We start from the raw sequence: 16,706 nt of genomic DNA, 5'->3' as shown, positions 1-16,706 counted from the left end.
CAAATGTACCCACAGACAGGGTGGAGGTGGAGGACAATCAAACCACCTGCCCAGAGGAGCCACAAGCAGTTTGCTCAGACACCAGGGGAATGTGTGACCAGAGCCGTCTCTCTGGGCAGGGACACAGAGCATCCCCTCAGACTAACAAGTTCACACACGTCTCTCAAGCTGAGGTTCTTACCCTAGAGCCCATGGGCCTCCAGGGCATCCAGAGATGGGCTCTTCCAGGTCTGTGAACCCCATAAAACCATAGGCAGATTTTCACATCTATATGCTTTTTTTCTGGGGAGATGATCCACAACTTTCATAGGATTCTTGAAAGGGCCTGTGATTGCCAAAGAAAGGTGAAAAAGAAACACCCATCAAGACCGAGTAGCCTGCACGCTAGACTGTGGTGTAGAATCCAGTTTCTCCCTGTCTGTCTCCTGCATATGGCTCAGTAACAGACATAGTAAGTTTTCAGAACTGGCAGAACTAAAGGGATGAGAAGAGCATTCCAGTATAAGGAGATGGAAAGAAATCACCATTGGCATCACCAAAACAAATACCTGTGTGTACTGACTGTGTGCCAGGCTCTGGGCTAGACTTTGAAAACCAGTATCTCTTTCCATAAAGCCACATGGAAGACAGTCTTCTCAGCCTCCTGTTCCTGGAGCCAATATTGCAAATTGGAGTCCCTAAACGTGGATTCAAGTCACCCAGGCAATTCACTGCAATCGCCAGATCAGGCTCAAACTTTAGTTGGCAGTTGCCTAGCAACGAGTAACCCTGAAGACACATCACCAAACCCAGATGCCAAAAGGGCATTTTGTGGACAAGCTAGTTCTGAAACTAGCCCCTCATAAGTCTATCTGTCAGGCCTCCCAGGGGCTGTTGGGGTAAGGAGTAGACTTTGCAGCCAAAGGTAGGCTGAGAGGAGAACGATCGAAAGGCGTTTTTTGTTTTTTCGGACACGGTCTCACTCTGTTGCCCAGGCTGGAGTGCAGTGGCACAAACACGGCTCACTGAAGCCTCAACCTCTTGGGCTCAGGTGATCCTCCCACCTCAGCCTCCCAAATAACTGTGACTAAAGGCACGTGCCACCACACCCAACTAGTTTTTCTATGGGATTTTGCCATGTTGCCCAGGCTGGCTCGAACTCCTGGGCTCAAGCGACCTGCCCACCTAGGCCTCCCAAAGTGCTGGGATTACAAGCATGAGCCACTGCACCCGGCTGGAAGGTGTTCTGCTGGTTGTATGTTTTCCCACCTCTGGGGAGTAGGCATGAGAAGGGGAACTGAGGGTTAAAGGAGAAGGCAGCCTCTAGTAGAGAAGGCAATTGGTGCCTCTTCACTTCCTCTTTCAGATCGTACCTATGGTTACTCTTCCAAGAAGTTGCTTAACACATGCCACACACACCTAAAGGCACATAAAGCAGCAGGAAGACTTGATTGAACCTGCATCCAGTCCTTCCCTAAAGCCATCATCCTCCTGCAGCTCCAAAAACCCCACTGAACTATGGAAGGCTGGGGTGAGCAGGATGACAGACCTCAAACTACTACTAACAGTGAAACTGGGGAAGCAGTTTTTAACCAACTCTCCAAGGCAACTCACTCCCTTACAGAGGCATGAAGAGGCAAAGAGATCTGATTCTCTAAAATTCAGAGCTGTTGTTGTTGTTGTTGTTGTTGCTGCTGCTGTTGTTGTTTTTAACACAAAGCTCAGAAACTCCTTAAGCTAAGACGCAGGTGAGACTGGGTTTCCCAAGACAAAGTTTCCAATCCAAACCATCACATAAGGCCAACACTGGGTATTCTCCCTGTGTCGATAGTGGGAAGCCTGGGAAGACGGCCTTCTTTGGAATCCACCATCCCTTCTCTTGAAAGGTCTTAGGGGTAAGAGGAAAAGGGACAAATAAATCTATCAGTCTGGAGGCGATTCAGGAAGAACAAATGCGGAAGTCAAACAACAAATAAGGCAGATATAAATCCAAATAAAATATTAAAATCATTAAAGGGCTGCTGCTCCCTGAAGATTGGGAAAAATGAAGAGAGTTAATTAAAAGCAATCTCCATGCACTGCTGAGCCGGCCAGCCCTGATAAATCAACAGCTGGGGCTGCTGTGGAGGGCAGGCAAGGGGCTTCAGGAGGGGGTGGGCCAACTGGGGGAAGGGGGTCTGCCACTAAGATGGCTGTGATGGCAAATTGAACACAGTGACTTAAGTTTCATGTTTTATTAAATATTTTATGACCACTGAATAAAGTTATTCTTTGGAGAGGGAGAAAATGATCAGCTGGGTAAGTGAAGGGGGGGAAGATAAGGATGAAAAGGTTTGTTTGATTCAAAACATACTTAGGACTGTGACGTTGGCACCTCTGATAACGCCCCCAAAGGCCAAAGCTTTGGAGTTTTTTTTCTTTCTCCTTGATCTGCAAAGGTAGCTGTGTCTTCGTCTTCTAAAATCTCTCTACAAAACTTGGGTTATGTTTATCTGGGGGACCAGGGAAGGCAGTGCAGAGTCAGGGAAAGTAATGAAGAGGAAGAGAAGACAGAAAAGATCCTCAAAATTGTCATTGCTGATCAAAGCCAGACTTTTAACACAAAACTAAAAGGTCAGCAGAAATGGTGGGAACTCTTTTTTCTTTCTTTACTTCTTTCCTTCTCCCTTTTTTCTGCAGCTAGTTTTTGTGTTTAAAATGAAAAAGAGCTCCAAATTTTGGGGCTCAATCTAAGTCAAAAGCCAGCTATTTCAGAAGTGTTAGAAGAACAGGCCCTTCTCTATTCTAAGGGGAAACCCTCCAGTTCTTCCTTGATGAAAATATAATCAAGAGAAATGATTGGGGGAAAGTGTTTTTTTCTCCTCCATAGAACTGGGATTGGAAGGGGAGTGTGTGCATGGGGAAACATAAGGAATTATGCATTTGGATATGCATTTTAATTAGGTGGACAGAAGCAGCCGCCTGTTAATTTTTCTTGCTTGTTTCCACTTAGCATTCATCACAGGCAGAACCACCATAGAGCGCTCCCACGATAATAGATGGTTCTGCATTGGCTAAGTCCTCAGGGAAAATAATTAGCAGGAGAGAATATATTCTCTCCACTCCCACTGCCCCATCCACCCTGCCCTCCCCCTATCACCAGCACCACGTTGCCTCCCCTTCTCCCCACCCCCCTCACCTATAGTGTTTTTCCTAGGAAAAGCCGAGGGCAGCAGTCAGCCTCCTGGTTTGCTAGCACTTACTTTGCCCTGCCAAAAAACAAGGGTCTAGGAGAAGAAACAGACAGTTCAGAAGTCTCTGTTGGAGTGGAAGCTCCTCGATGTAGGGAGGGAGGCAGGCGACTGTGCTGATTAGTTCTTGGGGCAGGCAGGCAATCCGTGTTGGTTGAGGGATGAAGGAACTCCAAAGAGGATGAGACAGTTCTCGTTGTGCTCAACTGGCAGCCAAAGATGTATCGAGAGTTGCTGGTTGAGGACAGCAGGAGTAGGGATGATGTTTTTTGCTTTATTTGCTCTTGTAAAGGAAAGTTGCAGGGCCAAGTGCAGTGGTTTTCACCTGCAATCCCAGCATTTTGGGAGGCTGAAGAGGATCACTTGAGGCCAGAAGTTCAAGACCAGCCTGGGCAGCACAGTGAGACCCCCCATCTCTATAACAATTTAAAAATTAAGTGTGGCAGTATGCACCTGTAGTCCCAGCTACTTGGGAAGCTGAGGTGGGAGATCACTTGAGTCAAGGAGTTTGAGGCCACAGTGAGCTGTGATGGCACCACTGCACTCCAGCCTAGGTGACAGAGTGATCGCACTACTGCACTCCAGCCTGGGTGACAGAGTGAGACCCTATCTCCAAAAAATGTATAAGAGAAAAGAAAATAAAGTTGTAGCTTTGCAGCAAGATTGAATCTGAACCATTTCCAAGGCTGGCAACCAAGACATTTGTGTAACTCTGAGATCTGACCCCACCACAATGCTCTCTGGTCTACTTTTCTATAAAGAATCTGGCCCGGCATGGTGGATTACACCTGTAATCCCAGCACTTGGGGAGGCCCAGGTGGGCAGATCACTTGAGGTCAGGAGATCGAGAGCAGCCTGGCCAACATGGTAAAACCCAATCTCTACTGAAAATACAAAAATTAGCTGGGTGTGGTGGCATGTGCCTTTAATCTCAGCTACTCCTGTGGCTAAAGGACAAGATCACTTGAACCTGGGAGGCGGAGGCTGCAGTGAGCCAAGATCACGCCACTGCACTCCAGCCTAGGCGGCAGAGCGAGACTCTGTCTCAAAAAAAAAAAAAAAGAAAAAGAAAAAGAATCCATTCTTGCCACTGACCTCCAATGCCAACAGCTCACCCTCCTTATTCACAAGCGGATCTAAGCCCCCGCCCCGCCTCCACTTCTTCTCTCTCCCTCAGTCAGCTCAGTTGAAGGAGGAGCCAGAGACCAGGCAAGGACCAAAGGCCCAAGTTCCCAGAAGAGCGCCCCACTCTACCCACTGCGCTTCTGCTTCCTCTGGTTTGGTGGGTGAACTCAGGTCAGGGCTATGACCGGAGATGAAATGAGGGTTTCCCCTGAGCTCACATTCTCACTTACTTCAAACCCAGACAATAGGAAAATCCCACTGCGATCCCAGGGCTGTTTACACACGCCTGGATGAGTAGACCTTGCATTTCCTGAGAAACAATGATTAGATGTGATGGGTATGCCAGAAACATTTATTTTTGTTTTAATATTTAAAATAATGTTTAATATAGTAAGTATTATTGACTCTCTGAGGAGGCCATGGTCAGCTACAGGAAACTTTTTAGTTCTCATAGTAACACCTCACATTTGCACTTTCCACCTTCTGAAATGTTTCCACATCCATTATTTCATGTGGGCTGCTGGGGGGAAGCCAGGCTGGGGGCAGCGGAAGGGAGGAGAAGGGAGACACAAGCTCTCCTGGCTGTTTGGAAGGACAGGCCTGACTTGCTAACTCCTGCCCCCCAACCTATCCTGTCATCACCGTGCTTCCACCCACCTCCTGTTGTCAGACATCACATGTCCATCCACCCAGGAAGCCTTCACTCCAAGCCTCACCAGGTAGCTGCTAGTGCTACAGTCCCTGGAACTGCCTCAAACCCAAACCCTGACTCCCACGAGGAGTCCCTGCCCTCAAAGGAAGGGGGATATAGGCTGGCGGTGGCTCACACCTGTAATCCCAGCACTTTGGGAGGCCAAGGCGGGCGGATCACGAGGTCAGGAGATCGAGACCGTCCTGGCTAACACAGTGAAACCCTGTCTCTACTAAAAATACAAAAAATATATATATTAACTGGGCGTGATGGCGGGCGCCTGTAATCCCAGCTACTCAGGAGGCTGAGGCCGGGGAATGGGGAATGCGGAATGGCGTGAACCTGGGAGGCAGAGCTTGCAGTGAGCCGAGATCACGCCACTGCACTCCAGCCTGGGCAACAGAGCAAGACTCCGTCTCAAAAAAAAAAAAAAACAGGAAGGGGGATATGAGGGGAAGGCAATCCCTGTGGCTGGGGATGGGAGAAGTGAGTCTCTGGGTTCCTAGTTCCCAGTGTGTTTATCCCAAAACGTAATGGACTGCCAATGGAGGGAGAGGCAGAGAGGTTGAATTCTATAATAGTATTAGGTTTGGTTTTCTTGTTTGTTTGTTTAGTTTATAAGGTGGAGAATGCCTATATTATCTAGAAATGTAGCCACTAATTTTTGGGGGGTTTTTTTGTTTTGGTTTTGGTTTCTTGAGATAAGGTCTTGCTCTGTCACCCAGGCTGAAGTACAGTAGCGCGATCACAGCTCACTGCAGCCTCAACCTCCTGGGCTCAAGCCATCTTCCTGCCTCAGCCTCCCGAGTAGCTAGGACCACAGGTGTACACTACCACACCCGGCTTTTTTTTTTTTTTTTTTTTTTTGTAGCAACAGGGTCTCATGATATGCCCAGGCTGGTCTTGAATGCCTGAGCTCAAGGGATCCTCCTGCCTCAGCTTCCCAAAGTGCTAAGATTACAGGCATGAGCCTAGCCTAGTCCCTAGATTTTACAGTCCAAAAATGAAGGAGATCTAGGCATGGTGAAAACCCAAAAGAAATGAAAATGGGGACTCAAACAGATACTTGTATGCCAATGTTCATGGCAGCATTATTCAAACAGCCAAAAGGTGAAACAACTCAAATGCCCATCAGCAGTTAAATGGGTAAACAAAATGTGGGCTATCCATACAATGGCCATAGAAAGGAATCAAGTTCTGACTATGCTACAGCACGGATGAACAAACATTGAAGACATTATGCTAAGTGAAATAAGCCAGACACAGAACAAATATTGTATGTTTCCCCTTATATGGGGTGCTAAGAATGCAGAATGGTGGTTCCCAGGGATGGTAGGAAGCAGGGGATGGAAAAGTATTGTTTAATGCATACAAAGTTTCTGTCTGGGATGATGAAAAGGGTCTGGGCAGCTGGGCGCGGTGGCTCATGCCTATAATCCCAGCACTTTGGGAAGGTGAGGCGGGTGGATCATCTGAGGTCAGGAGTTCGAGACCAGCCTGGCCAACATGGTGAAACCCTGTCTCTACTAAAAATACAAAAATTAGCCAGGTGTGATGGTGCATGCCTGTAGTCCCAGCTACTCGGCAGACTGAGACAAGAGAATCACTTGAACCTGGGAGGCGGAGGTTGCAGTGAGCCAAAATCGCATCACTGCACTCCAGCCTGGGTGACAGAGCGAGACTCCATCTAAAAAAAGAAAGAAAGAAAAGGGTCTGGAAACTGATGGTGATGATGGTTGCACAAGGTGGGAGGATCGCTTGGGGCCAGGATTTCAAGACCAGTCTGGGCAACATAGCAAGACCTCCATCTCTACTAAAGATTAAAAATAAATGTACTTAATGCCACTGAATTGCACACTTTAAAATGGCTAAAATGGTACACTGTATGTTATGTATATTTTAGCACAATAAAGAAAAATTGAGGGAATGCCTCTCTCTGCTGGAGTTCAGGGTGACCATTTTGTTTTCTCTTTAAAGTCTCAGAATTTACACACCAGCTCCTGTGTAGACTCTGATGGGTTCTGCAACCTCCTCCCCCTTCTCTTTATGCTTGCAAAAAAACTGCCATGGAATCTTTCCACCAAAGAAAAGCCTGATAATAATGTCCCCACTGAAATCTGAGATGTTCTGGAGATATGTCACTGAAGGGGTGGCATGAAGTCCAGTCTAGTCTTGTCTAATACCCACTCAGGTAGTGGCTAGTTCCATACAACTGCTAGGCACCTCCATTTCCTCAGCAGTAATACAGGTACGCTAGAGGAAGCTCAGTGAGACATCAGTACAGGTCCACTTACTTCAGCTCACTAAATATCCAGGTACCTGTGGCTGCCCAAATTAAAATAAAATAAGCACTTTATTTTCAGATTAATTGGGATAGGTGCCATAGTAGAGGAGAAGGCCAGAGAGATCATGGACAAATAAAATCCAGACCAGAGGACTGGCTGGAAAATTGATTACCCTTCTGCCTCCAAGCAAAATACAGATGTTCTCAGTGATTCCAGTCTTTTAACCCCCAAAAACTGGTGCTTATCCACAACAAAATAGGCCAATTGGTCTTCAAGTTCCTCGTTCTCATCAGCTTCTGGATGGGATGCTAGTAAGAAGAAAAGCACTGAAAAGGAAGAGCCAGAGGAAAAGCCCACATTCTAAATGGCCCACCACCTGGTCCTCAGCCTCAGACCTTGAGAAGGGATAGGAAGTTCCACCCAGGTTAGAACTCCAAGAAGGGAGCACCATGTAGCAAGACTGAACCAGAGAATAAGAAACCATGGAAATCTCCAGTCTTAAATGTTCTCTTTAGAGCCACACTTTAAAAATAAGAAAAAATCAGAACTCTGGCCCCTAACTGTCCTCTCTGTCCTAATCCACCATAATAAGAGCCAGAAAGTTGCTGGCTTGAAAGGAATTTGGGGAATCAAAGTACATCACCATCATAAAGACAAGGAATATGCGGCTCAAAGAAGTTCTGTGTCCCAGATCACAAGCTAGTTGCCTGTAGCTCTGGAAGCGGAGCTCAAGGCTTGGGATTCCTCTCCCAGGGCTTTTTCTCCTCCATTACTCTGAAGTCACTAAGGCGACAAAAAATCAGCCACTGGTGAGAAATGAACATGGAAGAGGAAAAGAGGTTGAGACAGGTTTCATCAATAGCAGGTGAAAGTGTGAGGATGGGAAAAACTTTCTGGTGGAGCTTCCAATTGCAGATCATTCAAACAGCAGATTTTCAAGGTGAATAACAACAACTAAAAAAAAACCTTTTATCAGCAACCTGAGATGATCACAGTCCCCAGATTCAGAGAGGGAGGAGAGGGTGCAAACGGGGGATTAGACATGTGACAGCATTGTTCCCCAGGCTCAGAACTGAGGCCTGGCTGGTGAGGACTCAATGTGGGCTATTTGAACCCCATTATTAGGAGCTCTGAGCCTAATCCTCTCCCCCTCCCTGCTTCCACACATTGCCCCTAAATTGTAACCTCCTCAGGGATTCTCTCCCTTCCCTTGCCACTGCCTGCCACACTAATATTCACAAACACACAGCCTAGAAATTCTCCAGTCTGCTCCTCTTCCCCCTGCCCCACCAACACCTCCTAACCACTGCTTTTAAAACTCTAATGCAAATCACAGGCTTCAAAAACCTTCCCTCAGTGACAGTTTTACGATGCTAGCTCCATTCATCCATATGGTTTGACAGACTGTGAAACACCAGTAACCGGACCAATAAGAAAAACAAATTACAAAAACACTACAACACCTCATCTCTCCCCAGTCACTCAAACAACTAGAAAACTTTGGAATTTGCAATGGATCACAATACCAGTCTCTCTTGCGGTTCAACAATACTCTTTGCAGAGTTCCAGACCACACAGTGGTTTTACCCACTCCTCCATCCTCCCCCTACCCAAGGCCACTCTCTATCTTTCCTTGTTAAATACCTTCATATTTAAAGACTATTTAAAATTAGGGCCGTGCTTACAAAATATCCCTGTTGGGTCGTAGCTGGGCAAAAAATATTTCAGTGGTTGTGGGATATTTGGCCAGAGGTTTGCCACATTTGGCTACATTTCTGTTTTCTAGTGACTTTCAAAACACTCAAAAACCACAAAAGTTACTTTGCAGAGGTTGGGATAATAAACAGGCCTGGATTCTGGTGCCTTTTTATGACCCAGCCCCCATCGCCACTACTGTCAGCATAGCTGCCTTAGAAAACTGAAACATCAGCCTCAGTTTCCATTCTTTTTCTGGTGCATGCTCAAAACAAAACATGCTGACCATGGCATTTTATTTTTTGCATTGATCTGAACAGATGGCTCTGAAAGAGCTTTAGACAATATGGTCTTTCTCAGATGTATCCAAATTCCAGCTACCTGCGTGATTCCAAAAAGAGGAAGATGAGAGGTCTCCAACTCAGCTGTCTCTGAATTCAAGCCCACCTTATGTGACTGAGCAGCTCCCATTCAACTGGCAGTCTTCAATGTCTCCCGGGAGGCCTGCAGGCCAGGCTATTTTCAGAGGTTTACCCTGTGACAATGCCTCCACTTGGGTTCTCGCAGACATTAATCTCCATCATAGGTGTCTCATCAAAAGCAGACATTTACCCATTGAAAAATAATGTGTGCTAATGAAGTTTGGAGAATTTAGGGCTTTTTTATAGTGGCAACCGAAGCAGAAGGAGAACAGTTTCTTGGGAATCTGTTGGCTTACAATGTCCGAGGGTCCTTTTTCATAAGAAGCTAAAACAATGTCCATAAAAGGCAGCAAGTTCACAAAGTCCCGGCCTCAATACTGTCTACTTAGTACCTACCCACATCCCCCAACCCCAACAGAAAGAGCTAAGAGCAGATTAGAACCAGGAATGTGACCCCCACCCCTTCCCCTCTGATATCTAAACTGAGTGCCACAGCAAGAGTGAGGTCTGGCTTCTAACTTTCACATGCGCAAAACCACTTTAGATTAGAATACACTAATACAGGTCATAGAATGCACAAAGAGACCTAGATTTGAGGTTCATCTACACACATGACCTGCTGTTTGATTGGCTAAGTAAGTTTATTTTCTTCTCCCAGGGTAGTGTTCTTAACAACAAAACAGGGACATAAACATATACCTCCAAGCAAGGTTAACTCTTTACAAAAGAAAGTTTCAATACAATCACGTATATGTGTGTGTTCACAGTTATAAGCATGACAAAATAGTTTATTGGTCTCTTTATAAATAATTACTTAAGGTAAAGCCCTGTTGGTTTATATGGAATTTAATAATAATAATTTTTTTTCTAAGTAGGCAATTATAATAATAGACATATATGTGTATAATCAAGTCTGGCAGAAGGTGGCAGACATTCTCAGTTAAATGCATACCAACCAGGATTTTGATAATTCAAGAGTAAGTTGTTTAAAGTACTGATTGCAGATTTGGGGGAAGGTGGTTTATCTGAAGTAGAATATTAAGATTCAAATTTATATTAAAAGCATTATGTGGCCAGACACAGTGGCTCACGCCTATAATCCCAGCACTTTGGGAGGCCAAGGCAGGCAGATCACTTGAGCCCACGAGTTTGAGACCAGCTGGCCAAGATGGAGAAACCCCATCTCCACTAAAAAACACAAAAATTAGCCAGGTGTAGTGGTGCGTGCCTGTAATCTCAGCTACTCTGGAGGCTAAGGCACAAGAATCACTTGAACCCAGGAGGCAGAGGTTGCAGTGAGCCAAGATCCTGCCACTGCACTCCAGCCTGGGCAACAGAGCAACACCCTGTCCCAAAAAATAATGATAATAATAATAATAAAAGCATTATGTTTCCCAGGTATGCAGAAATCAACCAGAATGTGACTAACCTACATGCAGGCCGTTATCAAATCCATATGTATGTTACCTGCATGTGTTTACTTCACTGCCTGGGCGTTATCTTGCTTGTATATGTAAGAAATGAGGGTAACTCTCACACATCTTTGCTCAGACAATGTAGCTGCTAAATTAAATAATATGTAATACACATTTACACATCATACATGTCCACCAGTGCTTTTGAATTCTATTTGTCCAGATGTGACTGCTTGGTTGTGGGGGCCACCTGCTGTGTCCCCTTTGTGATCTGATCAGTGCAGGCGGCTCCTATTTCTGCCTCTAACACCCTGTTGGGCAGTAATAAGATGTTAAAGGCGACAACAGAGAGAGAGGCTGGGCTGTCAGCTTCAGAGAGGAAGCGGGTGAAGGGTACAACAAGGAAGAAAAAGAAAGGGAGTTGAGGGGAGATCAAAGACAGGCAGGAAGAAAGCCAAATTGCTAAGAGAGGAGATGTGGCTTCAGGAGCTTGGGACCCTAAGGAAAACCCCAAAGCAATGAGATTCAAAATTGTGCCATCCCATCACCCCAGCTAATTGAATTATTGAATGTCCCACGTGGAAAAAGCTAGTACAGTGAAAAATAGCCCACACTCAGTGTAGGCAGAGCCCTGCATAGGTGCTGCTGGAAATCTGAGCTCGTTTCTTCCCAACACATTAACTACCACCACTTTATCCCCCCATCCTGAGGAAAGCTTTGTGTGACCATTTTCTGTAGGGGACGTCCGTGGTGTTGGCTTTTTTTTTTTTTTTTTTTTTTGGAGGGAAGAGAGAGACTCAGAACGCACACAGAGAAAATGCTAATGTCGTTCAGCTCTGTTTCATTGTCAGGAGGGACACATGAGGATAAAAACATAGCTCTCCAAACCATTCTCCCCGCTACCCCTCCTCCTTGCACCACCACCATCCCTTCGGCTGGATGTGTCTCTGCACTTTGTTCTAATTTATCCCATGCATAATTTATTCACGTGTGTATTGTTTCCTGATCAGCAACTTTTAAAAACAAATGAAATATATAAGATGTTTTATTAAACAAGTTATTTTTAAAAAAATAAAGGCAGATGGTGTCCCTCTCCCAATAACAACGTGTGTGCTCCTGCGTTAGGAGTTGTCAAAAACTGTCCAGGGTGTGAGAGGCTGGGCTGGTCAGTGGTATTGTTTACACCCCTTTACCCCCAGGGAAAGGGTCTGGGAAGCAGAAAGGAATGGCTAATTATAAATGACCACGCAACTCCCACCTAGAAAAAGCAAGCAGGGGCGTTGTGTGTATGCTAGTGTGTGCATGTGTGTGGCGACACAATTACAAATACATCACATTGCAACTGTTTCTAATTATACAAAGTACAATTCAGAACTAATTCCGCTAACCAGCCAGGATTCCGCCACCTTCTTTCCCGCGTCTGTCCCTTCCTCCACCCGTAACCCCACCCTACACAGACTCCCGCCCCAAACACGCACCCTACTGTGATCCAAAAAACCCTGGAGCGAGTAGGGGAACACAAGCTTAGAGATACTGCGCCCGCCCGCGCGAAAGCGGGCTCCCGGGTAACTAGGGTACGGCTTTCCCAGTAGGAAACAAACCTGGTGCACATGTGAAATAGATTCTCTAACTTGAGTTTACCAGGTGGCATCAGCCGGGTTATGTGATTTCGGCTGGAAATGGGGAAACTGCAAATCAGTTGTGGGTTCGGTAGAAACAGCATCAGCGGTGTTGCAGCGAAAGCAACCGGCAGCGAGGATGCGGCGAAGTTACGCCCATTTATTCTGCCATAAAACATTTTCTTTCTTGGGTGAAACGCTGTGGCGTTCAAGCGCAGTGTATCCGAGCTTCCGAGCCAGAACTGAAGCCGGGAGCTCCTATCTGATCAGCCTCAGCTTCCAATGTCCTCTTAACGGCAGCTTTCATATAAATATATTTGAAACCTGGGGCCTTCCTACCCCTTTCCCTATTTCTGGTGGGCGACGAGCCGGCGCAAACACGTCCGATTCTCCCCGTGCATTCCTTTGCGTTAGGAACCCCCCTACCGTCCCCGGGAGCGAACCTGGTTTTCAACTCCAGGAGTGGCCAAGGGGTGAAGACGAGAATCAGCTGAATTAAAAGAACCAGGGTCGACAGTGGCCACGCACCAGGGAGAATTCGGCACGAACCGCCCCCCACCCGGCCCGCACCTCCCTCTCCCGCTTCGCCTGCGGCTTCGTCCGGGCGGGGAAGTCCCGGTCGAAGGGGTGCGGACCCCCAGCCCACCTTGGATACAGAGGGAGCCACCCTCTGCCGACATCACCCAATAGCACCCCTTTCAGAGCGACACTAGTTTTCCGAGGCCACCCCTGGCTCCGCGATCGCGAGCGGACTTGGCGGCTTAACAGTTCCACCGACTGGAAGGAAGGAAGGAAGGAAGGAAGGAAGGAAGGAAGGAAGGAAGGAAGGAAGGAAGGAAGGAAGGAAGGAAGGAAGGAAGGAAGGAAACCAGGATGAAAAGGAGGAGGAAGGCAGGCAGGCAGAAATTAGCTGTTGGACCCGGAGCTGGCCCCCGCGAGTCCTCGCCCGGCCCGCCCCACTCTGTCCAGGATCTGGGCAAGCGCTCAAAGTCTCCCCGAGGCGGCCAGAGGCACCTGCCCCTCGCCCGGCCGGGAGCAGACGCTGCCCCCTCGGGCCAGGAGCCCCAAAACCGCCTCTCCGCCTGCCTCAGCGCCTCACCCAGAGGTGGCGAGAACACCATTCATAAGACCTGCGGCTTGCCTGCCTCCAAATCCACCCCAAGTTAACCCGAGTCGTTAATCCACTAAAGCCAGCTCGCTCGCAAACACGCGAGCAGACACACGCGCGATCGCCCGGAGCGCCTCCGAGATCCGGGGGCTGCCGGGGAAAGCCCGGGGCGACCACCTGGGCCCCAGCACGACCGGGACCCGCTGCTTCCCCCGCGGTGCTCCCAACTCCGGAAGGTTTGCACAAACTCCCCGCGAGCGATCGGAAGGCGAAGAGTGCCCTGCAAACTCCGGAGCCTCCGCGGTCCGTCCGCTGGACCCAGCGGACCCAGCAGCGGGGCTGGGGCCGCGGGCTCGGGGGCGCAAGGCTCGGCCAAGTGTACCGAGGCGGCCCCTGCCCGACGCTCGCCCCCCGCCCAGCCGCCCCCAGAGCCGCGCTCCCTGCCCGCGAGGCGGAGGACTCCGGGGACCGCGCCGTCCCCGAGCTCCCGCGACCCCCCTGCTGTAGAGCGCTCGAGCGCCGGGCTTCTCCGCCTGCAACCCCTATCTCTGGCTCTCTCTGCAATTTAGCAGAACACAAATGTAACAATTTTCTTCTTGTTAATTGCATCTCCTGACATTTCTGCGCGTTGGGGGAAAAAAAAGAAGATGAAGAAGTAAGAGCTGAAAGAAGAGAGAAGCCCCGCCGCGGCTGGAGGCGCCTGCAAGCGCAATGCACTGGCAGCGCTCGCCACGCAGAAGGCGCCTTTTTTTTCGTATTGAAACCACGCGGAATATGTACATTTTTTAGTCTTACTTACGCTTTCAGGGGGTTGTGAATGACAGTCGCCATTTTGCTACAATGTAACAGAATATTGTCTGTCTCAGAGTTCTAAAGGTTCGCTCAGGGGAAGCGACGGGCCAATCACAGCGCGGGATACCGGCCCGCCGGCCAATCGGCGCGGCTGGTCGCTAGGTGGGCGGGGCCTGCGCGGTGGTAGTTATTAGGGGAGCTGTCAAAGCCCAGAGGTCACTCCCTTTTGTAGAGCCCGAGAGCCAGCAGGTCTTAAAGGGGCAGTACCGCGCTGGCAGCTCCTTTTCGGGCTGGGGAAAGTGGAGACGCACGGGAGAGTATTATAGTTTGGTTTAACTCCCTACTTTTCTAAATAACTGCAGAGAGTTTGCGCTCCTGGACAGAAATATTTAAATATTGCCAGCAAGCCACTGAATCCTATTCATTAGCTTTTGGCTTTGCGTATCAACATTTTTAATCCCCCAAAGGGTAAATCCCCGTGTTCCAGTGCAAAAGTTGGAAGGCTGCCTTTTCGTGTAACAAATTACTACGTGTGCTCTGCCGTTTGCTAATGCTCTGGGTCCTACCGCTTTTTAATATTCTTATTCCCGAAATGTTCTCTATCTCGGCCACCTTCCTCTCTCGCTTCTTGGAACTGCCGCTGCTGTTCCTGGCGACTCCAGGACAGCAACTCACCCTCCCCCTGGAATGTCTCAATGTCAGGCTCGCTCCCTCCTGCAGCCAGGGCTTTCCTTACGTAGTGCAGGAGGGTTACTCTGCGCGGTCCCCCGCTACCACCCCTTCTGTTCTCCCCCCTACACCAGAAACTTCCAAAATGCTCAGATTCCTGCTCGGTGGTGGGACCTGGAGCTCTGATCTTTAGGCTTAGGGGTAGGGAGGACTTAAGGCAACCTTTGGAAACTTTCTACTACTAGGAAGCAAGTGCCTAGGCAAAAGTTGTAGAGCCTGGACTGGGTGTTGTCAGAGTCCCTTTAGAGGAGTGGCACACGCGATTCTGGCGTCACCTTTCACTACTTAGAAAGAAGGTGGAAAGAATTTGCTAATGAATAATCCGATGTGACCCGAGGCGTCCAATGAGTCTGTGTCTGCTTCAAGTCAGTGTGAACTCTTCACTGGCGAGCCCCTGACAAAATTGGGAGACTTCTGCGAAGTCAGGCTTCCACTGGGCACCGGGAAGCTCTGGGTGGATGAAATCGCATTAAATCGCGAATAGGGTAGGGGCCTCGTTAGCATACAGAAGTCTGGCTACCATTCCAAAGCTGTTTAATCAGGTCAAATAGCTAAGATAGTGGGGGAGGGGTGGCAAGGGGAGAGAAGTTGCCAAATTGCCAGTTCTTCAAAGCTATGCCCTCTTGCTTCCTTTTGCTCCTCTCAAGACAATGAATAAAATAAAATAAACATTCCAGAATTCTAAGATTTCAACTACATACACTATTAGATTTACAGATAAACAGAACGTGGCTGAATCACTATGTTTGTAATAGATTTGAAATCTTTAACTCCTCTCTGCCTATTTAAGAAGCAGAGTCAAGTTCTATAGATTCCTTTGCAAATTCTTTGCATAGCATCTCGGCAGAGATTACAGTTTGAAAAAGTTATCTCTTTTTCCAAAATTAAAGTTTGAAAAATCCCATCTTTACTAATTTGACAAGGAATTGGTTCAAAAGCCTATACTTTGCCTGAGGTGGGCCTGGACATCATTGAAAAGCAAGCGCTATATTCTGACCCAAGAAGTATGAGTTTGAAATATCAGTCAGAACTCCCACTAACCTCTTTGAGGTATCAAAGACACAACAATCCAGATTAGTAGACGACAACGTATTTTCTTACATGCAGCCTGATAAAGTAGGAAATGTAGAGCCTGTCCTGAACAAGATTTACAATTTAATGGGGGAAGAGAGAAAAAACAAATGTATATTACATATTAAAGAAAACACATACTCTAAGTATGTACATATCATTTCCCATGTTAAGGCCTGGATGCAGAAACCATCATAATCTCTAACTACCTAACGAACTTGAAAATGTCAGATCAGATTTATTGATTGGATTGGAAAATAGTGAATTAAAGACAGTACTTTAAAAAAAAAAAAGGATAGCCTTGCTTTTTGTAACCCAGTGGAATGTCATTTTAACTCTATCAATACAGTTATGACTTTTAAAGAAACAGTTATATTTAACAAGAGTTATTTTAACTTTAGTGTTTACATTATAGATCAAAATATAAAGATTTCTTTTTTTTTTTTTTTTACCAGAAGGTTCAAAAGCAAAGAGTAGGCATTAGGCATGTTTAAAGTATCCTTAAACAGAGTTTTGGAGAAGTTTAGCAGTTTTGGGGCAATTTC

At 47.3% G+C, this 16,706-nt stretch overlaps 1 protein-coding gene across 2 annotated transcripts in view; it reads right to left on the bottom strand.

Moving 5' to 3' along the window:
• DPF3 (double PHD fingers 3) overlaps positions 1-14,435 on the bottom strand; it is a 282,519-nt gene extending 268,084 nt beyond the window's left edge. Inside the window, exon 1 of one of the 2 annotated variants that reach the window (XR_010122063.1) lies at positions 14,369-14,435. Coding sequence is in view for 1 of the 2 variants with exons in the window: in XM_055288909.2 (XP_055144884.1) it covers positions 14,369-14,400 (32 nt within the window). In the remaining variant the exon portion in view is untranslated. The remainder of the gene's footprint in view (positions 1-14,368) is intronic. The other variant, XM_055288909.2, reaches the window with a different exon arrangement.
• Between the last annotated feature and the right edge of the window lie 2,271 nt (positions 14,436-16,706).

The sequence above is a fragment of the Symphalangus syndactylus genome, chromosome 8, assembly GCF_028878055.3.
Source record: "Symphalangus syndactylus isolate Jambi chromosome 8, NHGRI_mSymSyn1-v2.1_pri, whole genome shotgun sequence".
NCBI lineage: Eukaryota > Metazoa > Chordata > Mammalia > Primates > Hylobatidae > Symphalangus > Symphalangus syndactylus.
This window is presented reverse-complemented; position numbering and strand designations above follow the sequence as displayed.